Below are 27,515 nucleotides of genomic sequence, written 5' to 3' on the forward strand. Positions count from 1 at the left end.
GACTTCATCTAAATGACAACTGGCGTAAATGTGTCCAAGACGCTCGTTGTGTTCCCATCGGCGCGTTCACGAGAGGCGTCATTTGGATCAAGTCAACCATGAACTCCAAGTCAAGATGCATTTCTGAATACGGGGGTAAAAATTGATCTCGCATATAAAGAAATATATATATAAATGACGAAAATAGGACGCTAACAAACAGGTCTATCTAATTTGGCCACCTCAATGTGCATGGACTACAACTGCGTGTTACGTACCAGTATGAGAGAGCGCATCATGTGACAGCAACTTTGAGAGCGCATCACATGAAGATCAATTTTTGTGCAAAAATATTTTCAGAAAAGACTGCAAACCAGTAAATAAAGCCACGACTATTCATAGCAAAATCCGCGATGGTCGAGCAACATGTGTGTAACATTAGTAGTAAACATTATTTAGTGTGGGACTCTTGGCATGGAATGACCCATTCACCACTTTTACAAACAGGACATGCTACATCAGTTCGAATTGTTCCTATATTTTCAAGCCTCCATTTCTTCATAGTGGCAGTGCAAATTCTGTGCAATCTTTAGCAGGATAGTTTGGAACTTCATATGCTAAGCCAGTTTTACATTTCCAAGCAAAACAGGGGCTACGAGGGATGCTGTAGTGAAGGGCTAAGAATTTTGATCATCTGAGGTTCCTGAACGTGCCTCTAAAGTTTGGCACACAAGTCTTTTTGCATTCCACCAGCATTAGAATGCTGCCATCACAGCTAAGAATCAAACCCAGGTAAAACTTCATGCTCAGCAGCAGTTTGTCATGGCCACTGCAGACAGTACATATGCGAAGCGTGTACCTGTCTTCTTACACAACTGCTTCTTTGACTAAGGTTTCCTTTGCTCTTGTTGCTAGCACATAACCAGTTGAATAAGTGCTACCCAAAACATCCCTCTTTCTGGGTCCATTCCCAGTACTTATCAGAAAACAACACTACAAACGGGCCCAACTGGGCTAGTGCGGAGTAGGGTACAACCCCTAGTGCAGAGTAGGGTACAACGCTTGGCCAGCGTCACGACTCGTTAAATCGTCGTTTGCCGGCACTTTATTAAAGTTATTCCTATCCTAACACGGAATATTGTATAAGATGCTAGAGTTCATGGAGCATGAGGGTCCTAAAAAGTGAAGTTTTCCCGGCATTACATTGTACATGAATCACAGTTCGCCACAAGCTGTAATCTGTCCACACAACTCTTGCAAGTACTTGCTCAACAAATGACTGGTACTCATTCATGACACTATATCCATTCAGTACACTTGGCCTGGGTGCATGAAAATCTGACATAATGACAACATGCTGCCTTGACCGAGTTGAAGGCACACAAATATCTATAAACGTTACGAGATCAATAAATAGTTCAAAATAAACATGCTTATTGATTGATTAGGTCATGCTGTCATGAACATATCCATCATATATTACACCTCCAAACAAGGAATGCACCGTCTTACTGAAAACATGGCATGCCCTTTTCTGCAGCCATCTTAAATTGCTATCATATTTTCAGTAAAAACAGTGATGCAGGTGCTGAAAATGACGTGCTTTGGCTTTCCACAAAAATCACATTGAAGAAGCTGACAGCTACTTTTAATAACTTAGTTCTGTTCAGCACGATCGAAAACATTTATGAATTTTATTGGGCATGGACTGCTGGGAGAGTTACGGAGACATGCATAAAAGGTTAATCTATGAATGTTTGCAGATTTAACAAAAGAATTCATATTAATCTTGTATAATGTCTGTGACATGTATGTGACAGGTATTTCCATTAAGTTGTTTTCTAATATACAGAAGTTTCTTGTCTTGCCAGAGATTTTGTTATATCCCGGTGCCACCTTAAAAGTGCAGATGTGGTGCTAGCTGGATGTTGACAGATGTTTATAGAGATAACTGGCAAGGCAAGTGCGCAATAACAATAATCATGAAGGCAACTGGAAGGGGAAAGCAGAAGAAGCACACGTGGAACAAACAAGCTGAAATGCCACAGCAAAAATTATTGTCACAGGGCTGCACCCAGTATGGTTTGATACTGCTTGGAATTTTCAAAATATCCAATTCAGAAAACAGTAAGACAGAGTGAAAAACCTAATGTTAACAGAGAACACTTTTGATGAAATGAGTGCACTAGACAGCAACTACGGTGTTTAGTACATTGATGTGACGGCACATGATATGCAAGCAGTTTTAATGACTGTTCCTCACTGCTGACTACTGCACCTTTTTGTGCAACTTTTCTTGCCAACTAAAAGTATAATTTTCTGTTTAATACCATTGCAGTTTCCATCAGTTTGATGATGAAGCATATATTCATTACCTCATGAACAAAGGCTTGAAAATTTTGTCATTTTTTTCCATTAATATATTTTTCTACTTTGTGTTCACACTACACTGGCAGTCACATAAAAAAAATCGCAACACAAGACTATGCATACCTGTATCCAGAAATTAGGATCTAGCCTCTTGGCTTTGAAACAATGGTGTTGAATACAAAACCAAGATTTTCCTTGAAGGGGAGACTTCAGCTTTTGTGGCAGTTGGCACATAAGCAGCACTTTGACCGTGGAGTTGCAGTCTTCTTTCATTATATACTGGATCACTTCATAACAAGAGCCTATCAGGCAAACAACCAAGTCCTCAGTGGCTACCAAATAATATTAATATGCTACATTGATATATCACAAATGTGGAACTGGTGCTATCCAACCTTTAGCCTACAGTGGAAGTTTGATTTGTCAAAAATAGTGTACAGCCGCCCTGATTTTTAATAATATAGCGCGAGCGTCGACTGAACTGCTGGTGAGCGCCTTATAACGGCGATAAGCATGCAACAAGGCGAGTGCAACAAGGCAACAAGGCTCGTGCGCGAACTCTCGCCTTGTTGCACGCTTATCGCCGTTATAAGCAGTTCAGTCGACACTCGCGCTATATTATTAAAAATCAGGGCAGCTGTACAATTGATAGAAAGACAGGCGACTCCCAAATGGCACCTTAAAATTCCTACACGAACAATTATTTGTGTCAATCCCATGCTGAATTGTGGAATTTCTGATAACTCATTTATTTTATTCAGCAATCATTTTGAAGCTACACATACAAATGCGTTGGTCCAGCCAGATGACTGTGGCCATAGGATATCTCTAGGCCGGCGTTCGCACAAAAAAGACGTCGCCATTGCCACACAGATCTTTTATTTTTTCTTTAAATAGGGACACAGCCAGCTTTCTACACCACCAAGTAACCTTTGGCAGAGACCGTTTGAGAACCTGCATAGCTATGTTTCTCGCAGGATGTCCAACTCTCGCATGCAGATTCTGCAGTACCTTGTTGCCTTTCACCATAATCCTGTTAGAAATGTATCGATAAAAAGGTGATAAATGACAAGGAACTGCATACTTGTGCGTGAACCAGACTGCATTGTTCTGCATATTTGTAAAGCCATCTATGTCCTTTCCAAACATGATGTACTTGATAAACTTTGCATTTACGGCATCGGAGAATGTCAAAATTCTGCGACATTTTGGTCGTTCACAAATCGCTCTCGAATGTTCAAAGGCCAGCGAGAATAGACAGTGCGCGACTTGCTGCCAGTCTTCATTAATGTGGTCACTTGCACAACACACGCAAAGTTCGTGCGCGCAGTTGATACGCAGACGTGCAGCAGGAAAGGCAGAATAGGCCAGGCCGAAGCTATGGAATTTGTAAACCAGCGTAAAGTGGACGAGGGCGCAGACACACATTGTCCGCGCCTTTATCTTGCGGTAGTTTCTTTATTTATTGTCTTTTTTTTTTGACGACCACAACCATTGCTACCAACTGCAGGAAATTGTGAAGTTTATTACTTATAGCAGGACGAATAGTACTCTTCTTCAAGGTCGTACAACTCAGCAGCCATGTCGTCCCGTAGTGCCATCAACCGCTGATCACAGTCCATTTGAAAAGCACAGTAGCGCTGGCTGTTCTGGGCAATGGAGTCATTCACAAACGGGAAGTCATTGAGGATCAGGTACTGTTTTATGTCTGATATTAATTTCATCAACGACTCTCCAGCGCGGACCTAAGAAAAAGGAAAGTCAAGGGATTACCACATGCACTGCAGATTTTTTCTTTAAAGCTGATGGTCTCTACGGATCGGCTCTACGGGTGCAAATCTAAAGTCCTTCAATAAAACTTGGTGCTGGGCTAGTTGGTGATGCATTTTTTAAAGCTGATGGTAGCGCTAAAGAGGACGGACACACGCAGTTCGGTTGTGCGCATGTGTTGTGATTCTCTTAAATATTGAACCTTTTTCAAAAAATAAACCAGTTGTCAGTAGCGTTTCCCCGTCGTCGTGTCTTTTCACCGTGTGTCCATCCTTTTTAGCGCTACCATCAGTTTTAAAGAATGCATCACCAACTAGCTCAGCACCAAGTTTTATTGAAGGACTTCAGATTTGCACCCGTAGAGCCGATTGGTGACGTACTTACAATGTTTGCAGCTCGGACGGTCATTTCATAGTGGTCCTGAATTCCCTGCAGAGGTCTCAATACCTGTCCCTCTTCTTCAAGAGGCACACGCGTAGATTTGATGATTTCCGTAAAATTGTCGACCATAGATTTGATGTCATCCTTGAGTTGTTTGGTGTAAGATTTCAACAGGGCTTCTTTGCTTTGACTAAGTCCTTTTGCTTGAGCCATCTTGCATGTACACTACTCAAGTAATGTCAAGAAGTTGGTCCACTAATTAAGGTACAAGAGACTTTGAGAAGGGACGATTTGGCGGCGGCAAAGTAGATCGCGCACAAATCGCAGCACGACTCGAAGAGCAGCAGCTTGCTTGCTTCCTATGTAATGGCGCGTAGCTTCAGCGTAGTAGACATACGAGGGCGAATCAGAGTCTTTGCTCCTATATTTTTTAAGCCAAATCACGGCTGCAAATGCGAAGTCGACACATTCATTCCCAGCGGAGGGTCTTTCTTGGACCAGACCGGCTGCATAGAACACAGTATCACGGCTTTATCGGCAGCATGAAACAAAGCCGCCAAGCCGCGTTGGTGATGTCGATGCAACGCGCTCTTATGGAGGAGCATCCGAGCTCTGAGGAAACGTTTTGGGTCATATTGGTTAGGAAAATGGTGCACGTACAAATAACATGCACGCAATAATTTTATTTTTGCAGTATTTCTAGATCCGGGTTGGGTTCCCTCTCGTACTCCGGGTACAATTTCTAGCCACTGTACTCTGGGTGGATGACGGGCTGAGCCTTCCGCTGTTGCTCGTCTCCGAGGTATTTCGTTCTTTATTCGATGGTATTTCTCGGTGACGACTTCGAGCACTTTTTCCTCGGTGCCATGAATATTTCGCTGCGCGTGTTCGAAAAAAAAAAAAGATTTTGCGTTCATCGCTACAGAGCTGGTCCAACGCCACCTAGATGGTGTTGGCCAGGCCCCGTACACTCTCAAGTTCAACTAATGGCCACAGAGGGCGAAAAAATCGACCGCGCGCCGCTGCTAACAAAGCCGACCTAGTAGCATCACCTCGGGATTCGTTCGTTAGTTCCAACATTTCCCGGTAGAGGCGTCGTAATAAGCGCAATTTTATCTTACAAACTTTCTCTTACAATTACCGAAGCATTTTCTTTTACATAAAAACAGGGCAAAATTATCATTGCTAATTAGATATTGTACTCTTTGTTAGTAAGTTTATTGTTTCTTCGCCATTATGAACGCAAATAGCGTTCAGCATCATCGATCTTTCACGTGACCTCTGGCCTGGATTTAAAATTTTTACCGGTATTTCCGAGTGCACGGCGGCACGGATTCATTCGTTCGTACACTCAAGACTGGTTGCTTCTTTGTTTCTAAAACTAGTTTCTTGCACTTCTATGTAACTTGGGGTGAAGTTACGTGTTTGCAAGCGGACATGTAAGCCCGGCAGTTGGGTTTCGGTCGTGAGCCATTCGGAACAGGTCTGCATCGAAACGGGAGCTGGATTTTGCTGCGGCTGACAACGGCAATAACGGTGAGTCGTTTAACACCGCTGCTTCAATCGTTATATAATATCTGTCTCATTACCTTCCAGGCGGGCACAAGTTAACGAACTAGATCCTGCATTACATATGGGCAGTGAGGATCTCAGTTGCTGTTTCCTAAATAAACCTTTACTTGCGAGGCTGTCGTTTGGTTTACACACACAACCAGGAAAGAAAGAGCGATATCGGAACGCGCGTCTCATTTTTCATGTTATTGTAGCCGTGGTTGTAGGTGACTGAGTAGCCTTATCAACATACAGATTAAACTTTTTTTCGAGTCGGCTGGCAACGTCTTTCGTCCACAAAACCGAATAATCCTTTGGTAAAATGAAGTGAAAGTACAGAATTTAATGTATTAAACAGTTGCAAGCATGATACCCATATTTCGTACTTGTTGGTTCCAAATGTTCTTGCTGTTCAGATTGGTTTACCGTAGGGCATTTATTTTTGCAGTAGTGAAGCGGTGCATCACGTTCGTGGAGAAAAATAATGCATCAGTTCTAATAGCTTCATGACTTTCATGCATTTGCTTGAGTAACTAGCAGTGTGATCACTTCTAGAGCATAAATGAACCCACAAATGTTCTCATTTGTGATCTTAATAGTACTTGCGCTGTTGACATGCATTGTAGTTAGGCAGACATCAATTTTATGGGCAATAGCAATATTTATTTAACATGCTGCTTAAGCACCCTAGAATAGACAGTGTACATTTGCATGTGTTCTGTAGTCGCAAATCATTACAACATATATGTCACACCTTTTTGCATTTCATATTGCAAAACTTTGCTTTTTCAATTTCTGATTCAGTCAAAATTTCTGTTCCAGACATGCAGTAATGAGGACGGCACCAGTATAAAGCAACACACTCCACGCACTAAACAGAAGCTGCTGCCTGCTACGACAAGGTCATTGTGTGGACATTGGCTACTACTACAAGGTAAACAACATATGGTTCAGAAATAAATATGTTTGATCTATGCTGTATTGGCTTGCCGTTTGCAGCAGATATGAATGTTTGTTCATATATATGGTTCAGTATAATTGGTTCGAACATATAAAACCCACATAAATTTGGCTAATCTGTGCTATATCTCACGTGTCACCGTTTTGCCCCAACAGAGTCTATGCCAAGGACATCTTGGTCATCACAGGAGCTCCTATCTGCACCAACAGGAAGGGGCTGGAGCCGAATTTGCAAGGCTTTTACACCAAGAACAAAGAAGCACATGCACAAGAATATGGATGAGATATCAAGTCTGCAAAGGACTGTGTTAAGACTGCAAAGAGCTTCAGCCACCATTCCACCAGCACGGACATTTGGCTGAGTCATCCAAGTAACTCAAAAAGGACTTTCTAGAAATTCTTCGTCTTCAGATGCACCTGCAACATCTGACCAAGCACGGACGACGCTGGCCAAAAGATTGAGTTTCATCAGTTCGTCCTTAATCAGCTTCCAAGCCATGTTAATTCCGTTTGTGCGAAGTGTAATTTTTCTTCTATAAATGCAAGCTTTCTCATTGCCCATTTTTGTTAGAGGTTATTCATCCTCATCCAAATATAAAGGTCAACCTTTATATTTGGATATTTCGCTGATACTTAATACCAGTCACTGTCTAGCAGCCTAACATATCTGTAGCAGTATCTTCTAGTGTATGTTGTCATGCGCAATTACTCTCCTGAAATAGCTGATGCAGCATCGGCATGCGTCTTGCATTAACCTATGCACATGTGCTATGCACCATTTTACTTTTCTTGGTGTTTTTAGCCTTCAATGCTTGCAGAGCAGAGTGGCTTCTCTCTTGAATGCAAGCTTTCTCATTTTCCATATTCCTAGTCTCGTTGATGACTGCTCCTCTTCCTTGATAGCCTGGGTCTTTGTGCAAGCTACAGTGAAGTGATTGATTGCAGAATCTGGTTTTGCTGCCACACTTGGTTGTGGTAACTGTGTTACAGATGTGGGGGCCTGGTCAGTTGCATTGGTAAGCAGTCCCTCGAGGTAAGCATTTGCTCCTGCAGTCCGCAAAGCGACATAGACTCCCAGTATACACACACCGTAACTGGTGCGCCCCGTTCGTTCTGGCCTGCTGCAGCCATGGGCAAATTGTGCTTGTGGCCTACCTCGGCCATGATTTGCTCAAAACGGAGACCAGCATATGTGCTTACATGGTTCGAAGTGTATGAAGTTGATAGCCGTATGGGTGGAAAGACCCGCAAGAATGGCTGCCGAAGGTGATGCCCACAAAAGCGACTTGTCCACATTGCGACAAAGTGGGACACAAAGTGTGAGCCACACATAGCGGCCCCCGAAAGAAAATAAATGTGCAGGTTGGAAAGGAGTTAACGCTAAAATGCCGGGTAGTCCATGTCGCTGTGTTGGTTGCGGCAGCAGATGCCTGCGTCACCTGATTGCTTCGCAATGGAAGTTGCTCATCTTCAACGGCAACTGTTGGTTCAAACAGGTGCAAGGCTCTGTCCAATCTGTTTGTACCGCAGGTTGTCGCTCGTTACCAGACCACCACATGTGACAAAGGCAAGCATTATGCCTGTAAGATGGTTCGTAGCCAATGTATAATGTATTGTCAACCTCAAGCGGTGACTGATTGCTGTTTAATTTTGCTGTTATGTCACTTGGTTACGGTCGCAGTTTTATGTTTTTCGAATATTGCTGCCTGGTCGGTTGCACTGGGAAGCAGCCTCTCGAAGTAAGCATTCGCTCCTGCAGCCTGCACAGCGACATAGACTCCCAATTTTCATGCACCGTGATTCGTGCTCCCCGTTCGCGCTTTCCTGCTGCAGCAATGGGCATATTGTGCCTCTGGCCTTTCTCGGCCGCGATTAGGCATGAACGGAGACCAGCATACGTGCTTACATAGTCCGATGCGTATGAAGTTGATAGCTACATGGGTGGAAAGGCCCGCAAAAGTAGCTGATGGAGGCGATGCCCACGAAAGCGACTTGTCCATAGCGAGACAATGTGAGACACCAAGTGTGAGCCACACATTAGCGGCCCCCGAAAGAAAAGAAACGTGCAGGTTGGAAAGGAGTGAACGGCTAAAATCTGGGGTAGCCCATGTCGCTGTGTAGGCTGCGGCAGCAGATGCCTGCGTCTCCCGATTGCTTCGCAATGCAATTTGGGCATTTTTAACGGCGACTGTCGCTGCAAATAAGTGGCACACTCTGTCCAATATGTTTCCGCTGCTGGTTCTTGCTCGTTAACCTGACCACCACGTGCGACGACGACGGTGAGCCGTTTACGAGCTCGCGTCAATGATTCCAGCGTATCTCGACATGCAAATTTTATTTCTGCTATTGCACGAGGATGTACACTGCTTGTCTTCTGCCAATAAAGTCGCGCGTTCTGTTCACTCACTTGTGGCTTGTTTGTATGGGCGTCAGTAGAGGCTCTTGGCAATTAGAACGCACCAGCTAAGCGGCAGCGAAGGCATTGAGGCATGCCGCATAGCCTGCAGGGCAAGCACGGCACGTACCAGCGTACGCGACCGGCAAAAAACGGCCATATTGAATTTTGCGCTAAAAAAAAAAAGTTTGCACTTCCGCTTCCGGATTGAGCAACGTCATCTGGCGTCCCCGAAAGTTAGTTCCATGCGCTGCCGCTGCTTATTTTCGAACCACTGCCAAAGGTACAGTTTCCCTTCTCTAAAGTTGTTCTTTATTCTATGTGTTGGCTGGTCTGGCACCGTCCCCTCCCCTCTGTTCCCATTCTGTGCTGTAGATGAAACCATCAATCATTTTTTCTTATTCTGCCGCCGTTGTTCGGCTTGAAGGAAAAACATCTTAGAATCAACGTTCATGAAATTTAGTTGAAATTTCTCTCAATTTTATATATCCGTTCTCTAGGAGCTTGCTTTTTGCATCAGCGAGTCATGTGTCACTTGTGTATTTAATATCACAACGAATTTTCGCGACAACGAAATTTCTCAGGCGTATGTATGTATCTATATGTATAATAAACATGGTCACACGTCTTCTTATCAGCCACAGCTAAAAAGTTTAAGATTAACTGAAAGACAAATTAAACTGGTAATGTACTGAAATACATTACAAAGCTAACCAATCAAAATTTCAACATATGTTTGGGTAAAAGGACTTCTATTAAAAGTTGAAATATTGAGATTTATACTGTGCTAGTGAGACTGTATATACTATACATGTTGAAGTGGTGTAGCCACTGGGTCCATTCACACAGTTCACACTGTGAATCCTTTTCTATGGAAAATAGGGAAATGCGTACAGTGAAACATAAGAATATGCTTGCAAATAGCACTGAAAGTGTAGTTTATGTTACTACTTCAACATGCAGCAGGAAATACATCAGCCAGATACCATGCAGCCTCAATGAAAAGCTTTAATTGCGAGTATAATCTTAACATTTACAGTTCTGTGTGGCTTTTGGGTAGTGATCTCAGCTATAGGACCACTGTCCCAGAAGTGTGTCATTTTTGAGACAAACATGAATCAAACTACTTGCAAAATTGCCAAGGAATCAGGGATAGCCCGGCTGGGCAATGATCACAAACATACCATCAGTACACCTTACTGACAGGGAGCTTCCATTCCTTTTTAGATCACAAGGGTACAATTGGTGATTCTATGTGCCATATTCCCTTGACGTAGTACTTCTGCGGAAACCCGCAAGGTGGAGAGAAGTAATGAATAAAGGGAAAATGAGACATCCACCTGTTCGTAGCAATTGCTACAAAGGAAACCCATACAGGTTCCTCGAAAGAAAAGCCTCATAGTTGAAGAAAAATTCGTCCTGGTCCGGGACTCGAACCCGGAACCCGGGACCACCGCCTTTCCGGGGAAGCCGCTCTACCATCTGAGCTAACCAGGCGGCTAGCAGATGGCAGGGCGAAGTCGAATTTGAATTTTGTCCTTTGTAGCAATTGCTACGAACAGGTGGATGTCAAACTCTTGTCTTTGCTTCGTGTTGTCGACAAATTCGACTTCGCCCTGCCATCTGCTAGCCGCCTGGTTAGCTCAGATGGTAGAGCGACTTCCCCGGAAAGGCGGTGGTCCCGGGTTCCGGGCTTGAGTCCCGGACCAGGACGAATTTTTCTTCAACTATGAGGCTTTTCTTTCAAGACCCGTTGGGTTTCCTTTGTAGCAATTGCTACGAACAGGTGGATGTCTCATTTTCCCTTTAGCCATATTCCCTTCTGCACATGCTAATTTGTTTCTCAATTTTTCTTGTTTTTGTTTCTTTGGTGCCCAGCTGACTGCCATGAATTCACTGTTCCAAATCGGTACCATGTTAACCAATACAATAAACAAGTAAAAGTTACACAGAAGATCTGCTATAAGAGCAACATCAGTCCTTTTGGATTTCAAATTCTGTGAAAATTGTCTAATCGGAAACCGAGGTTTGTTTATTTGGCCTGAACAAAAGCTGGTACTTTTTTGGTAAAATATGCAACTGCATCACACCGTCTGCAGTACCAAAACAAGGGCAAAACTAGTTTGGGTAACATCAATGTGCTTTTATTTTGAAGTACAATAGCATCAGGAGCTAGTCCGCTCCAGACCATGCAACACTCATATTCATGACTCTGGCAAGCCTGAAACTATTATATGACACATCTGTAACTTGCGACAGTGTCCTTTTGCTAAGTATATATATATATATATATTTATATATATATAATATAAACGCCTTGTTGTCGGCGATGCAAACTCTGCTTCTTGCAACTTTGTAGAGTTCATGGATGACTGGGCCGGGGATCACCAGAAACAACGTATGAAAAAACACAGAGAACTGCATAGCATATATCATTTGCCTGAAAAAGAAAAAGCAAGATTAAAAAAAGTGACTTCAATGTATGGTGTAGCATTAGGAGGCACCAGGACTTCTAAACAGGCCAAATACTGAAATGTGATGCAGCATGCACTGTATATAACATATGCTGCTAGTACAAGAATGACATTAACTTTATAATTGTGTGAAGTGTTAGCCAGAATTACATGATACCGTATACCTGCAACCCTACAATGAGGTCTGCTTCGAGAGCATGTAAAGAAGAGTGAAAAGTAAGACTGATGACTGATAACCTCAAAACAGGTGCCTGATTCAAGGTTTTAGTGGCATATAGAACGCCCTTTAACTCATTCATTACCGTGAGAAATGTGCTAATTTACAACGCCATTATGTTTTGTTATTTCATTTCACGACACAATGGTCACAACGTAGATTACGATACATAAATTTATAGCCTGATGACTGGTGTTTTCAATAGATGAATAGCAGTAATAACTGCTCAGACAATTTTTGACAATTGTTATGTGAAACTTCAAAGAAGCACCTCAAGGAACATGAATGAAAGTCATAATTTGCAATTTTTAGTTTATGTCCCAAGATTTAAAAAAAAGAAATTGCACTTGGTTTCTAGTTCCCAATTTCTTTAGTTCAGATCACACACACACAAAAAAAAAATTATTATGAGGATTTGTTCACGTGAATACTAGTCATAGTATTGCCCATGCTATGTGGGAAGGCAGTAGCTTTGCGAATGTGAAAATAGGTAAGTTCCTATTGTACAGAAAGCATTTGCTTTTACTCATTGCATCAGGCACTGGTTTGTTTTTTCCTCCATTCTTAGGCTCCACAAACAATATTTGTCTGGCGAGGGAGCAGGCACAAGCCTCTTCATAATTGATTAATTCATTCAATCAACTTTTATGGGCAAGCAAAGGGTTCTAGTGTGCGTTCAACTGGCACTGGAGCTTCCATATGCATTGTTCAGTTCCTGTATGGTGCTGTACAGTAATGTGGAATGTTGCACAATATTGTACAGTAATGAATAAGAGCACTTAAATAGGCAGTGTTCAAAACGTAAGAGCTTGGACAGCTAGTCAAGCTTCGGTCGAAGGTCACTCTATAATCGACTGCACCTTTTTTTATGGATGAAAACTCTACACAACGGGAAGGACTGCTCATAATAATTTGTGCATATGCTGTTGAAGTGCTGATGAATAAAAGTGACCCATGAGGGCTAAAATGAAGTTGTTTTTGATATTAGCCGAACACAATTATCAAAATAACATGCACTCTTGAGCGTATACTATTGTTTGAGGCATCATTAAAATAACCTATATGTCTGATCAGAAAAATGACAACCCGAAAGAAGCCCCTGTGTTTTCGCTGCTGTCATTTAAAAATGATCTTGCTGACTCGACCAAAGCACAAATTTTGAGTTTTTGTGTTGAAGAAATGCTTGAAGCACTGGAGAATAACCTCAAGGATACCTCCAGTCAAAGTTTTATTTCTTCTGAGCTCCCAATCTGCCCAAAATTGTAAAATCTGACAAACAGCTAAAGTTCAGTCATCATTTCAGAGGGTGCCTGATGTTGCTAGTAGAAGAATTTCAACATACATGTATAACAGCATAGAAAAACTGTTGACCAAACTGATCAATTTCTATAGGTGTAGAAACAAAAGAGTTAATGGCCTCACTTCGTTATTTTTTTTCCTTCCTTAGAATAATGCATGCATCGGTATTCAAATATTTACAAACGTAACCCAGTTCAATTGTCAGCACAAGGTAAAGCTCAACAAATGTTTTTGATAGTTCAGTATTTACTGCTTTCCCTGCTGCTGTCCGTCAGAGTGCTGTGGCTTGACAACAATGCATGACATGCATGTGACATTAGCTCTTAGAAATGGCTTCACAGCAATGGTGCTGTGCCTCCAGCTGATTATGAAATTGGCGCACAACCAGCAGTCGCTCTACAGTACTTAGGCCCACTGAATTTTCGATGCTGGCATTAAATTGAGAAATAGAGTAGGGGGCCACACTAAGTTAATCTTTTCTAATGAAAATGATCTTCCAGTGTGGACAAGCCCAACCCGCCTGCAGCAGGTGAAGAATTTGTAACACCAGTGTCGACGTCACAAAATGCCAAAAAGCAACAGTTTCGTGTGTATACAAATTTTATGCGGTAGTATAAAAAGTGATTGCCATGGTATGCACAATGGTACACCTCTGACTCCCCAATCTCATGTAATGTGGCAAAAGCTGCGGGTTGTTTCAGTCAACAAGTAATTGGGAGGATTAGCGTTTCTGAAAGTACAGTGGCTTGCCCATTAACTGCTGCTAATCCTTCCATTGTCTTTCCATTCATCCAGTATTGAATACAAGGGAAGTATCTGCAGATAATGAGCATGAGCCCTTTGTCTGGCTATTATTCCCTTTAGGATGATTTGAAGTGAACAAAATGACCTTGAGAGCAGACAGAAATGTGCAGCAAAACATAGCTTTCTTTTACATTGCCTCAAGTGTAAGCACTGCCACCATTATCTTGCTGAAGTGCTGTTAAGGAATGGCATTAAGGAATCCGAGTTAGTGGCTGATTTCCAGACATGAAAGCCTGCCCGTCTGGCTGGAAAGCTTGATAGCATAAAATATGGCACACATTCAGAAAATTTGCATTAGGCCTTGTGATTAGCAATTGCACTCATAACACCTCTTGATCTTTTTTTTTTCTGCAAACATAAAAACTGAAGCTTTCTCAGGTGCAATACTGGAAGAAGCAGACATCGCTCGCATGACAAATGTCAATGCCCAATGAGCAGTTAAATAGGTTTCACTGTCCAGCATTTCAATTATTCGCTTCAGGGCAGTCATTACAGTTGAATTAAAGCAGGCAGCAATAATGCCACATCTCTTTATCAAAGCATTTTAGCACCAGTTTAGAAGATAAATTACCATTGCATATACTAACCTTAAATGTATGTCTGCTTGGGCAGTCAGCATTAGTCAGCATTATTACAACAGTCAGCCACAGTGACAACAAGAAAAGCCTCAACACATAGCAAACAAAGAAACTTGTCTTTGTCAAAGAAAAGTTCCATAGTTGAAACGCTGGATCACAACTGAGACTCCCTTTGTTTGCCCACTGTTAATCAATTCAAGTCCCGCCTTCTCCTTACCCCCTTTTTGTCTTGTTTAGATTTACAGCAGCCAAAATGTATTTTGTTTGTGTGTTTACTTGCTTGTTTGCTTGTTTGTTTGTTTGTTCAGGTGTGCTCCAGAGCTCGAAATTTAGGAAATAAGCTCATATTACAAGGGATTGCTTTTGTGTCTCTGAGCACAAGCTATAGTGAGGAAGATAAAAGCAAAATCATGAGGAAAGATCAATGCACTTTACCTTTACAACAACCTCTTGCAAGTGATAGCCTTATGCAGCGATTGCATACATCATATTCAGAGGAACAGAATGCAGCAAAGACTGCAGTGTGGCTGCTACTTTAACAATGCAAACTGGCTTATCACATGTTCAAATGAATGCTGCGCTGTTTGTCATAGCAATAATTTCAAGTCTTAATGTGCGACTTTCATGGAAGTTACTAAGTTACCTACTTACCATTTTAGACTCATACTTCCTCTCAATAATACGATGAGTCTTAGGGTCTGCAAGAGAAGAAGGGCTTAGTTAGGGTCACATTTTGCAAATAAACACAGATACCAGGGTAGCTGTACCATGACATTACTGTAGGCACCTTTGTTCAAGTTGCACTGGCACACAAAATAAATTTGCCAGCCTCATTTTGATATAAAAAAAAAAAGAAGTATTACTACAGAGCAAAAAAAGAAAAGTACCTGTGCTCCAAAATATCAGCATCATAAAAGAATGTTCATTTTCATATTCTAGCATGCATAGAAAAAAGTCACTGACATGATTTTTTTCCTATAATATCAAGGAAGGCACACCTGAACAATATATAAAATTGTCAAAAGTGCGCGAAAACCATTTCACGTTTGTCGTGTACTTACTGTATTCTTCAAGTACAAAGATGATATCTTTCTGAGTGTAGCATCTCTTGATATTTTCTATCCTTACAAAGAACTGAAAAAGTGAACAGTTTCTCAATATCAGAAATACGAGTAAGCACGCAAGAAATGTCAGCAACATCCTAAATTAGACGAGTATTGTTTAAAAGCTACATATTTTCTGCACTACGTAGTACACAATATATGTATATACATCTTTTTTTTTTTCTGGGCACTTAAGTGATATAGTACATGCAGCTAGCTAAGTCTGCAAAAGAACTTGACATTTTTGTACTAGAGAACAGCCACTTGTAAATTTATGGACACACTTATTGTTAGAAAAAGGTGGTCTTTTAGTGACTATTTAACAAGAGAAGCCTAAGAAAGCATGTTCCCATTAAAATATAATGGCTGTCTAATGTCTTTTATTTATGATTGTGATGAATACACAAAATATTCATGGAGGCTGTAAAAGATTTAGAGAAAGGTATCAACAAGATGTAAAATACGCTGTATTTTCCAGTAATTTCACTGCAGCCTGATAACTCAATAGTAATAATTTTAATGTGTTTCTGTGCATTTATAATACAAAAGTGTATTTGTTTGCTTGAATAAGTGTGTTGTATTTACTGATAACAAGTAGTCTGTTTGGCGTTACAGTCCCATGCATTTAGAGCCTGACCGAATGGTGTAATGATGCAAGGAGGACAGGCTAAAAATACAACAAAACCTCACATGTGATGCAGCAAACAGATTCTACCATGGAGAATATTTGAAACTGATGGAGCTCACAGTGCAGAATACACATTGCTTGCATAGCCACTTCATGATCTTTGCTAGTTCTATTACCATCTGCCTATATTTTTGTTGTTGTTAGAAGCAGAGAGATGAGAGACATTCTTGTGCTTCACACATTACTAAGTACAAGGTTGCACGTCACTAGTATAAGTATTTTACTATGTACGTTTTCCACAGTAACCATGGCAGAGTAAAAAACACCAGATCTATACATAGACATCTAGTTGACAGCAAGCTTAGGCAAAATGGACTAGCAGCACACTGAAGAACTGTGAGTAGATTACAAAAATAAGTGGCTACTTCAATTCTTCCTGAACTAAACTAGAATGTGATTACAGAAAGCATTTTGAACTTTCTCCTACTGATTACAGGCAAGTAATTTCAAGCCAAGATGTCTGAGCTATGCTAAGGTGAAAATGCAAGAGCATCTAAGTATGACAGATGCCACTGAGCAAGCTAAATTTTGAAAAATTCACTGCACAGTATGAATACACAGAAGACCTTAAAAATGCAACATGAAAAGCTGGCAGCTGTAATTGACAACATTTATTAAAAATAAGCACTGCATGGCTTATATATACAAGCACAGAGCCAGCATACAAGGGAGACTTGCATGCCTCATCTCATTCACATTTCTTAATTTTGATTAAGGCAACTGAAATTACATGATCTATCAGACAAACAGTCGAAAAAAGCTAACTCTTTATTACAATGTATTGCCGAGAGTTGGTTTACACACGTCTTTTTGCTTCTTAATATGGAATGCTTCAGCATTATTTACAGGCTGGCTCCACATTTGCCTGTATATGTCATGTATTATTCCTTTTTACTTAATGCTGTCAGTTATAAGTGCCAGCAGATCATGCTGTGCATGGTTTCTTTTTCTCGTATATTCATCCCATGCACTGAATTTTGCAAATGAAGGTGAGCAAATGAACTTGCTCACCTTTCTACATTTCTCTGAGCAAGTGCTAGAAAGTAAGTGCACATGCAACATATTAATCGGTCGGCTACAAGGGACAGTCTGTTTCTGCATGTTTTATTTCACTGCAAAGCACTAAATGCCACTTCAAAATTCGATACCAGAGACTAATAAAATGTCAATGTTGGCCACAGTAAATGTGCAAAAAATAAATAAAAGGAGAGGCCTTGTATAGCAAGCCCCCTAGTCTACGTGTTTTCTGGATAAAAAAATTTTTTTCCCCCTGACACAATTCATTCAGTGAGGTTTTGCTGTAAATTAATGCACTGTCAATGTAAGTGCACCGGATTTTACAGAACAAAACACTAATCAAAGAAAGGTTACCAAGGGTTCAAAATGCACCAAAGAAGAAACAAAAACAAATGGGTAACAAACAAATATCTACAGCTAAACAAGGATCATTTCAGTGGAAGGGTCATAAAGAACATCATGCTCTACTCTTTCTGGTGTTAAGAAATGATGTGTCATGCCAGTGCAGAGTGAGGTGGATGGGTGATAAGACAAAACCGGGTGCATTGTGGTACACACTACATGTGCTGCCAGTTCCCAACCAAACATATAACAAGAGGTCAGGTGAAACACGCAAGAAAATAACAAAAGGCATCAAACACTCTCTACTCGTGGAGTGAAAAGTTCACAAAACCACAAAATTCGCAGTTTCCAGCAGGAACCTCCAAAGTTTTCAAGTTGACATTTCTGCAGAACTTCTGCTAGCTATATATCTTCATTATAAACTTGCAGTTTGCTAAAACATAAAATGCCAAGAACTATTTTTTATATATTTATTTGTGTAGAAGCTACAAAAATGTGCAATGCTTGAAGAAAACACAAGTATCTCTTACTACTGTCATCAAAAAGGTGTTAACCTTTAGAGCAAGTTAGCATTACTGAGTATTTACTAGTGATCTGTGAAGATTTAAACAAACTGCGTGCAAGGATACAAAGATAAGCATATCATAAGTACCAACAGTAACCAACTAATGTGACAGCAGCAAGAGTTTCTGAAAAGAATGCACCAAATCCCTTTGCAGCATTCAAGAGTACAAGGCTTAGGCAGCTTGGACTTGACGATTTTAAATACTCAAAACCATTTTATTTCTCTGAATTTCGTTAAATAGTAGTCCTTCATTCAAAGCCATGCTGTGGCAAGTAATCTGAACTCTTCAGGTTTGTACAGAATGCTATTTCTGCACCTTCCCAAGTTAGACCCTTTATTATTCTGAAATCAGCAGTCTACAAAAATTATAATAATTGTGCAAAGTGAGGCACATGAGGGACACTAACAGCCGGCAAGGCTTTCACTAGATCCAAGCACATGCGTCACGACATACATGCAAACACATGCATAGATGTATGGTAGTGTACAGCACTCCAAAGCTCCAAAGCCAACAGAAGTATCCAAAGGGACACGAATACTGTCACAAGCAAGATGGCAAGACAGAAAAAAAGAAAGACAATAATAAGGCACAGCAGAAGCTGGGGAGTGCAACTAGTCTTCGCAGGCGCCAACATCTGCAAGAAGCAGACACAACCCATCAAGAAGGAAAACTACAAAAGCAGAGAGTATGAAAAAAAAAATGAAAATAGAAAAAGAAACACAGAAACCCAAATTGCATGGAAGAGGATGACACCCACAAACCGAAAGCAGCAGCAAAAGAAGAAACTTTTGGAGATGGTCAAGTCAAATCATTTGGTGTTGCTCCAATTCTACAGGAACCAAGCAATATAGATATATATATATACAGTAATAATAGACAGCATCATGCTTTTTCTTTAAGTCAAGGTTGAAAAAGAGACAGAGAAGAAAGATAGAGAAGGAAGTAGGTTGTGCGTGTGCACGTGCTTATGTGTACCAGTGTTGTCTGCTGCTGCAAGGCTGTCACAACTGCAAGTTGCATCAACCTTGCAACACACTGGCAAGTTTACTGGCAGTATACTCAGCCACTGGTGTGTTTGAGTGTACACGTGTGTGTATGCGCTTGTTTGCATTGTGTGTATAGAACAGTATCATGGCGTGCAACTACAAGTGCAGCTAAGTATAGCAATGCTGATACAACTATTACTAGCACTAAGCGGTGACTGCGTTTGTAGCAGTAGTGGTTGTGGTGATGGTTGTGGTGACAGCCATAGTAGAAGCAGCCCCCACCCTTTCTTTCAGCTCGATAAACTTCCACATACATGAAGATGTGCTCAGCCAAGAGCACCACGACTCGACAGTTAGCCACAAGCTCATGAGAAATGAACGCATTCTTAGGGCACAAGGCAAGAAGCGTCTTGCATTATCGCTTGATTCTCTAAGCCCTCTACATAAGTTAGTTGCGAAAAGTAGCAACAAGGAAAAAAATAAAGTTGGGTCTGTACCTCAAAGTCCTTTTTCCCCGTTCACGTGGGAGGAGTGGACAAGAGACACACAGCGACATAGAAGAAAGAACCCCAGGGTTGGCGTTAGTTAGAGAGGGGAAGGGGGAAGGGGAGGGGAAAATATATATATGTATATATATATATATACAGGAATGAAATACTGTAGTACATACACGAAAATGGTAAAAATGTAAATAAATAAGAAAAACAAGATGCTGGCTTGGTAGAAATGACAGAGCATAGAGGCATGATGACAGTAAACACTGCTACAACTGTATGCCGTCTTGCTGCTCAACTGGACTACAGAGAAGTCTTGCTGCAAATGGCACAAAGTCTAGAGGAAGGTGGCATCCTTTGCGCATATGCTTGGAAGATACTACTACGTTTGAGGTTTGAAGCATTTTTTTATAACACCAACTGACGTTTAAGGCCAGCAATGCTACCTGGCACATCTTGGTACACTGTCTCTCTGTCTTCTTGTCTAGCTTTGTTATATGATAAGTTCTTCACTGTCTGTACCAGCCTGCCATCATGAGATCTGGATGCACAGAAAAAAAGAAAATAAATAAAAAGTGGCCGAAAAGAAACATACAGATAGCAAGAAGTAGTTTGCTTACATAAAACAAGCTGAAGAAAGCAAGATAGAAAAGGAAAAAGAAAAAAGAACAGTTTAATAAGTGTGCTGAGTAGACAATGGTCAAGGATATATTAGAGCTCGTTTATGGTTCATGCAGTGTTGAACCATGGCAAAGGGTCAGAGTAAAAAAAAGGAGTGAACACATCAGAACGATGAAAGAAAAAGTGTGCACATACAAAAAGAAGAGAAGATGAACAGAAGAAACTAGTTGATGAAATATGAGGGATCTGTTATTTGACTTGCAGTAAAACTGCTTTGTATGTGAGAGGCAAAAAGACAAGCATGTTGGCAAAATCAGTGGAGAAGACACAATAATAGGACCATCTCAAAAGTCCCTTCGCTTGCTCCTTTCTTTTCGAACGCACGAAAAGATGTTTTTGTGGGGTGGGATAGAGAGATGTAGGTACGTGTAGAAATATAAGAAATATAAGAGGTTGAAAAAGAGAGGTATACGTATATACAAGAGAAGATGGTTATATATATATAGGGGGTAATATGTAGTATGGTGGAATCAAAAGCGAATAAAAGAGGGGGAAGGGCAAATGTTTCAAAAAGTGCATGCACAGACCTCATTCCAAGATTCATCTCGCTAGAGAAGAGCAAAAAAGAGAACTGGCTTCAGAAGGCACGAGACTGCTGCAGACAGTAAAAGAATTTCTTTTTTTTTCCCAAGCCTTATTATGTTTCCTTTTCACTGTGCGTGCCCCGTACATAGTATCCAGGATGACAAAAATCGAAGAAAAAAAAAGAAGCAAAAGAAATAGTGTGCACTGGCGATGAACACTTCCAAAATTGGTTTGGGCAAAGTACAAGATGGACCATCAGCAACACTAAAGCTTCTGTGGAAAGTTCTACAAAAATGTGAGGAAAGAATAAATAAAAGCCGCTTTTTTAAAAGGACAGAGTACTTTGCACTGCCTTCATATGTAGTGGCAGCAAAAATGAAAGAAAAGGGAAATTAAAATACAAAAGAAATTTCAGAATGAACAAGGACCTTATGGTCAGAATTACGCCATCTATCATCATTTGTGACAAGCAACACATTTATCCAGAACTGCATAAGGACCTATCAGGGAATGTAACAGTAAAAGGAATTTAAACACATGAATGAAAAGAATGCAAGGAGAAAAAAAAAGGGAGGAGGACAATAACTGCTCTCTCAGAGCAGCACGTGCCAAAATGCGGTTCTGGGAGTTACCAAAATGCGGTTCTGGGAGTTACAATAGGGCAGGAGCAGGGAGCAAAAATAGCTCTGACATACAGCCTCAGTCACCTCAAAAAGGGGACAGAAACTGAAGAATATGAAAAAAAAAGGAAGACGACAGGGCCATCAAGCATACGGCTGCACTTTACGAAAAAAGTAAGCAAATAATGGTCAAAGCAAGCCATAGGAGGAGTTTTGAGAAGGTCCTCTTGACACAACAAAAGAAAAGCTAGAAACTATCCATTGTAGGCCAAGCTATAGTTATACATCAAGGCTGCATACCAAGTTTTTCAGGGGTACACCGGTAAACAGAAGTGTATAGACCAAGGATTGAGATAAATCTGAGTTTCTCCTCTGCCTGTTAATGTGACTTGAAAGTGAGGCTTGCAGCCTAAACTTGGCATTATGAACTTTCTAATGCACTCGTCATTTTCAGTTTATGCAAGCTAATTACAAAGAAATTCAGTTTTTTTCAGTGACCCTATGGTCCATATACTTCTGCTCATGAGTGTGTATTTCAGACTGACTGTTATATGCGCTTATGCAACTTTTTCATCTCGAGAGTCAGAGTACAACCATAATTTGCATGTTTTAGTGCCTAGCAAATCTCACACCGGTTGTGATGAGTCACACGAGGCGTGTCCTAACCTGGCCATAATTCTGAAATTAGGTTAAGGGATTATCTTAGAAGAAAGATATTTTTCATAAGATGTCTGCCTTCCCTTTTACATGTTTTATTTTTGAATAATACATAGTGCATGAAAGTGAAATCATGACTACTCTGAGACTAGCCGGTCCTAAAGTTTGCTTTGCAGTCTCACCACTATTTCACTCAATCCTAGTACAGATGACACATCAAGTAGCAATAAATGTCAGACATTCATATGGTAGTATATATTGACAACACAAATGAGCAACATTAAATGTACACTATGACACTATGTTGTGCTAACATTTGCTTCACAGCTTCCCGCAAAATACCAAGTCAGAACTTTCATTGCTGTGGCACAAGTGCCTATTAGAGAATCTCAGTAATGTATTTATTTTCATAATTTCAAGGATTACTACACTCAAGGATAACAAACAATTTCTCTAGAGATCTAGTACTCTCCACACCAAATCTTCCAATGCAAAGCAAATAAAGAGATTGTGACGCTGGTTGTAAGACACATAGATAGTGACCCTAGTTATTAAAATAAACGGTACATGCTAAAGTGGTTTTACTGTGCACTGTAGATCGTTGAAACAAAAAGGCATACACGTTCAGTCACCCCTGCTCTTTTGCAAAGCTTTGGTAAGTATAAGTCCTTGTATACCCTGGGTCATGCCACAGATAAGCGCTTTCAGCCTACATGTAAAGGCCAACTTTTAATTAGCCATACTTGTAGGTTCATTCCAGGGACACAAAATTACAAAGGTTTCACAATCCAAGCATTACTTCTTGTACAGATGGAATCTTAGCCCTTACATTTTGTAACAATGCTACATCCAATGAAATGCAACATTAACGAGGGCAAATGTGGTACACAGATAAATAGAGATCAACTGCAATTATGTCATTTGAATTCTTAATGGAAAAGAAATAAAAAGACAGCTACTTATGATGGAAGCTAATAGCTCTCAGGTGTTTTATTTTTATTTTAAAGCTACAAGAGGGGCACAAACATAAAATTGCAGAAGTCAGATTACTGAAAATAAACTAAAGTGAATTTTGCTGCACTGAAACTGATTTGATGAAGACGGGCTTGCAAGATAACACAATCGTGACTACTAAAAATAATTCCGATGCCAACAGAATGCCAGCTGCTTTTTTTCCCCTGTATTTCACAACAATTGCAAATTAAAAGTTCTAATGGAACCTTAATTACAGTCTACAGATTATGCTGATTCTTGTCAAATTACAATAAACTAACGATGACCTGGTAAAATGCATCTGAAGTACAAATGCATTGAAGGTTCAAATGTTGCTGTAGGAGATTATATGCACCCTGCTATCAGAATGAATTCCGAGTACTACTTCCTAGAAATGAATGCTGTTTGGAGGACACAGAGTGTGCAATGAAAAACGAAGATACTGTTTCACGAACTCTCTGTAAAGATTTCGCACACCTTCACACTTATCACATCTCTTTAAATGTTTTGCCATTGAAAGGCGATGGATTCTTTCAGGATGAAAGGTGATAAAAAGTCGCAGTTTTGCCCAAAAGTTGAAGCATTGATAGCGATAGCAAATTATTAGACATCTAACGCAGAAAAGTTAGCAGTTTTATCAGCTGCATAAACTGCTGTAAACATTCACTTATTACTAAATTAATAAGCATGTCATGCATGCACAGGCAGACACGAACACATCTCACTCTATGACCGAGGGCACTCACTGCCAGAACGCTGGCGTGATGAAGAGCGGCAGCAGCGGCGGCTGGCTGAATTATCTTTCATGCTGTCTGTCGCTTCTATGCGAACTAGGCACACGAGAACACATTGCACGCAAAGCCATCTCTTATTCCGGATTGCCTAGCCTTCGTATCCACCACAAATAACCTCTGAAATAGGGCACGCTTGATGCCACGCTCAGCCGCAACAGCTGGAGTAGAAGAGATGTGCACAAAGCTGCCCTCCACTTCCCCGGGGCATGAACATCTCACTCTCTCCCTTGTGAGTTAGAAGACAGAATGCACCCTTCCAGTCTTCTTCCTTTGTGCGCACAAGAAGACGCCACCACATCAAGCCACCATCGTTCTCAGCTCACCCTGGCAAGCTTTCCCTCGCACCTACAGCACGGGGCATGCGGTTGTGATATTATCGCACTTGGGCTCACACGGAACATCATGGCGACACCAATGGCAGAAATTCACCTGGAGTGTCAATGTAATTGCTAACGGAATAAAAAGAGAGGGCAGGAGGCAGAAAGCTGGTGAAAAAAATGCAGAATGTACACAGTTGTCCACATTATTAAGGGGAACATTTGATTAGTGTGTATTATCACATATCTGTAGCATTTTTTTTGTTTTATCGAGAAATAGCAGCCGATAAGATGTCTAATGAAGATATGTATAAAGAAAAGATTATTCTGCAAATCTTCACACCAAAATTAAGTTATTGAAAGCCTTCAAATACTAATGTGACTCTTTCCTTAACAATGGATGACCCTGTACACTTTGAGGCAGACTTGTATCCTCCAAGAAAAGGTGAGCAATTAGTCCCTTATAACAAACTGCCTTTTTACAAGCAGTAATAGGTTACTTCCATAACAACCAAGGCAGTATTCGTTCTTCAATCATTGCGCCACAGTTGTGTGCATATGTGCATAAGTATACAGTTGGCTTCCGCTAAATCGACCCTGACAGGACTGACAAAACTGATCGAGCTAACCGGTGGGTCGTATTAAACAAGATGCAGAAAGAACGCCAAAACACACTGCAGATTCATTTGGCAGTATTTGCCCAAGTCTAACACACCCCCAAATCAAATGTGCTTTCAGATAACTGAAAATAAACTAAAGTGAATTCTGCTGCACTGAACCTGATTTGAAGAAGACAGGCTTGCAAGATAACACAATTGTGACTACTTTAGTTAGGCAAAAAATAATTCTGATGCCAGCAGAATGCCAGCTGCTTTTTTCCCCCTGTATTTCACAACAATTGCAAATTAAACGTTCTAATGGAACCTTAATTACAGTCTACAGATTATGCTGATGTGCTAAGACATGTACCTTAGATACCGTCTTAGATACTCCTTGGGTTTATCTTATTTTGTTGAACAAGGACTGAACAAGGACAACAGAAAGGCACATCTTATCTTATTTCACATCTTATCTATCTTATTTTGTTGTAGCTTGCTCTACAACAAAATAAGATATGCAGTACCAACAAGCCCCTATAGCTATCCTCATCGACTCTGTGGGTATCTTGTATCTGTATCATATGTCTGGTAAGAAGTGTATCAGTATCTGTTTTTCCGATACATGAAATAATGTATCATGCATCTTAAAATACAAGATACTGCTATCGCAATGTCACCATGCAGATAGTCACCATCCAGCATCACAGATATTAAATCATCTCTAAATTTAAGCTCACTTGAAAAGCGAAGACTTGTCACCCTGCTATGTCACTTTCACAAGCTATATCACAATCCTTTGCCGTTCACAGAATCATACCAAACTAGCACTGTCTCAAAGTGCAACCCAAGATAGATCACACCAAACTTATGCGTCATTCGCCATTGTTCCTTGCCATTTATCATTGGAATAAACTACCTGCAGAAATTGTTTCCGAAAATAATTACGACGCATTTGTGAACAAACTGAAGTGCTTACTCTGTGCTGGTCCTTAATAGATTATTATCAGAAGTGTATTCTTCTTTACATTGTCTTGAGCATTGTGGTCCACGTGTGTGCGTGTTCTCGAACACTTCTTTTATACAGATATGTTCCCTGTTTTTCTGAGCCCATGTTTCTTTATGCTTTTCTGATTTTTCACTGTCTTATGCAATATGATCACTTTATTGGTTTTTTTTTAACCCCCTATATAATGCCTGTGAAGCGCCCTTAGGGTATGTGAATAATAATAATAAAATAATAATAATAAAATAATAATAATAATAATAATAATAATAATAATAATAATAATAATAATAATAATAATAATAATAATAATAATAATAGGCTGAACTCCACTCCTCAAGCCGATACTGATGCCATTAAGACACCTGAATAAAACGAAAGGCAGCGACATTCTTTTATTTTTCAGCCAGAGCCCTCCAGCCAGGGCAGGCAATGAGGTCTGCACGTCCCTATTGGTGGAGCAGAGTTGCATGGTGTCGCCCGTGCCGCCTCGACAAAAACAAGCACATGAATGTATGTGCGCAGCCAACCTTTTGCTTTCTTGATTTTTTTTGTTTTTATTTATGTCGTTGCCATGACAATTGCTCGTAGCCACCATACTGTGCTGCGTAAGCCAATCCGTGTGGCGTCTTTCGCACAAATTTTGATGCCCCTTGGCACCATTATCGAAGTTTCTTTTAAGAGGAAGCTTTAGCTCAGGTGCTCCTATCTAAATACATGTAATAGGAGAATTCGTTTTTCTAGGCAACCACTGCACCAAATTTGACGGGGTTTGCTGCATTTAAAAGAAAAACTTAAAATCTAGTGACTGTTGGTTTCGAATTTTCGATTTAGGTCGTCAATTTTTTATAAAAATTTGGCAAAAATCGCAAATTTTCAGAAAACGAAACTATCAAGTTTACAACTCCGTAACTCAGCAAGAAAAAATGATATCGTAATTCGGTGAATTGTACCTGATAGCACATCTAAAGCGGACAAAATTGATATGTTACACATGAACCTCAAAAAATGGGAAAATGTGTAATTACAACTTTTGCAGAACCCTCGTAAACAACTTAACAAATTCACGTAAGATGTAAACTGACAAAACAAATTTGTCCGCATTGAATGGTCTAATGGATGCCGTTTACAGAATCGCGATATCTGTTCTTGATGCAGAGCTATTAGTTTGTAAACTTCGTGCTTCTATTTTTTTCAAACGTCTGAATTTTTGAAAATCCTTTTAACAAAATTCAAGTCCTAAATCAAAATTCCACTTCCAACAGTCACTAGAATTTATCGTTTTCTCTCAAATGCAACAAATTTCATTAAAATCGGTCCAGGGGTTATCTCAGAAAAATGTTTTTGCGTTT

At 40.4% G+C, this 27,515-nt stretch overlaps 2 protein-coding genes and 1 long non-coding RNA gene across 6 annotated transcripts in view; 1 reads left to right on the top strand and 2 right to left on the bottom strand.

Moving 5' to 3' along the window:
- Positions 1–3,854: 3,854 nt before the first annotated feature.
- Positions 3,855–5,081, bottom strand: LOC135918992 (mediator of RNA polymerase II transcription subunit 22-like). The gene is made up of 2 exons (XM_065452723.1): positions 4,504–5,081; positions 3,855–4,094 (listed from the first exon to the last, which is right to left on the bottom strand). The coding sequence occupies exons 1-2, from the start codon at positions 4,711–4,713 to the stop codon at positions 3,876–3,878; spliced, it is 429 nt and encodes a 142-aa protein (XP_065308795.1). The 5' UTR covers positions 4,714–5,081; the 3' UTR covers positions 3,855–3,875.
- A 753-nt stretch (positions 5,082–5,834) lies between these two features.
- Positions 5,835–7,444, top strand: LOC135918993 (uncharacterized). Its single transcript, XR_010569841.2, has 3 exons — positions 5,835–6,036; positions 6,874–6,985; positions 7,168–7,444. It is a non-coding gene; the product is annotated as an uncharacterized lncRNA (long non-coding RNA).
- Positions 7,445–11,525: 4,081 nt separating this feature from the next.
- The window catches only part of Rab3-GEF (Rab3 GDP-GTP exchange factor), a 127,215-nt gene continuing 111,225 nt past the window's right edge, over positions 11,526–27,515 (bottom strand). For all 4 annotated transcript variants that reach the window (XM_065452746.1, XM_065452747.1, XM_065452744.1 and 1 more), the window contains 3 exons: positions 15,840–15,912; positions 15,430–15,476; positions 11,526–11,846 (listed from right to left, as the gene is read on the bottom strand). In XM_065452746.1, the coding sequence (XP_065308818.1) occupies positions 11,769–11,846; positions 15,430–15,476; positions 15,840–15,912 (198 nt within the window). In that variant the 3' untranslated portion in view covers positions 11,526–11,768. The remainder of the gene's footprint in view (positions 11,847–15,429; positions 15,477–15,839; positions 15,913–27,515) is intronic.

The sequence above is a fragment of the Dermacentor albipictus genome, chromosome 3, assembly GCF_038994185.2.
Source record: "Dermacentor albipictus isolate Rhodes 1998 colony chromosome 3, USDA_Dalb.pri_finalv2, whole genome shotgun sequence".
Lineage (NCBI taxonomy): Eukaryota > Metazoa > Arthropoda > Arachnida > Ixodida > Ixodidae > Dermacentor > Dermacentor albipictus.

Coding starts and splice junctions, on each gene's coding strand:
- LOC135918992 (XM_065452723.1), bottom strand. CDS start 4,713: ATGGCTCAAGCAAAAGGACTTAGTCAAAGCAAAGAAGCCCTGTTGAAA. Junction 4,095..4,503: donor CCGTCCGAGCTGCAAACATT/GTAAGTACGTCA, acceptor CCTTTTTCTTAG/GTCCGCGCTGGAGAGTCGTT.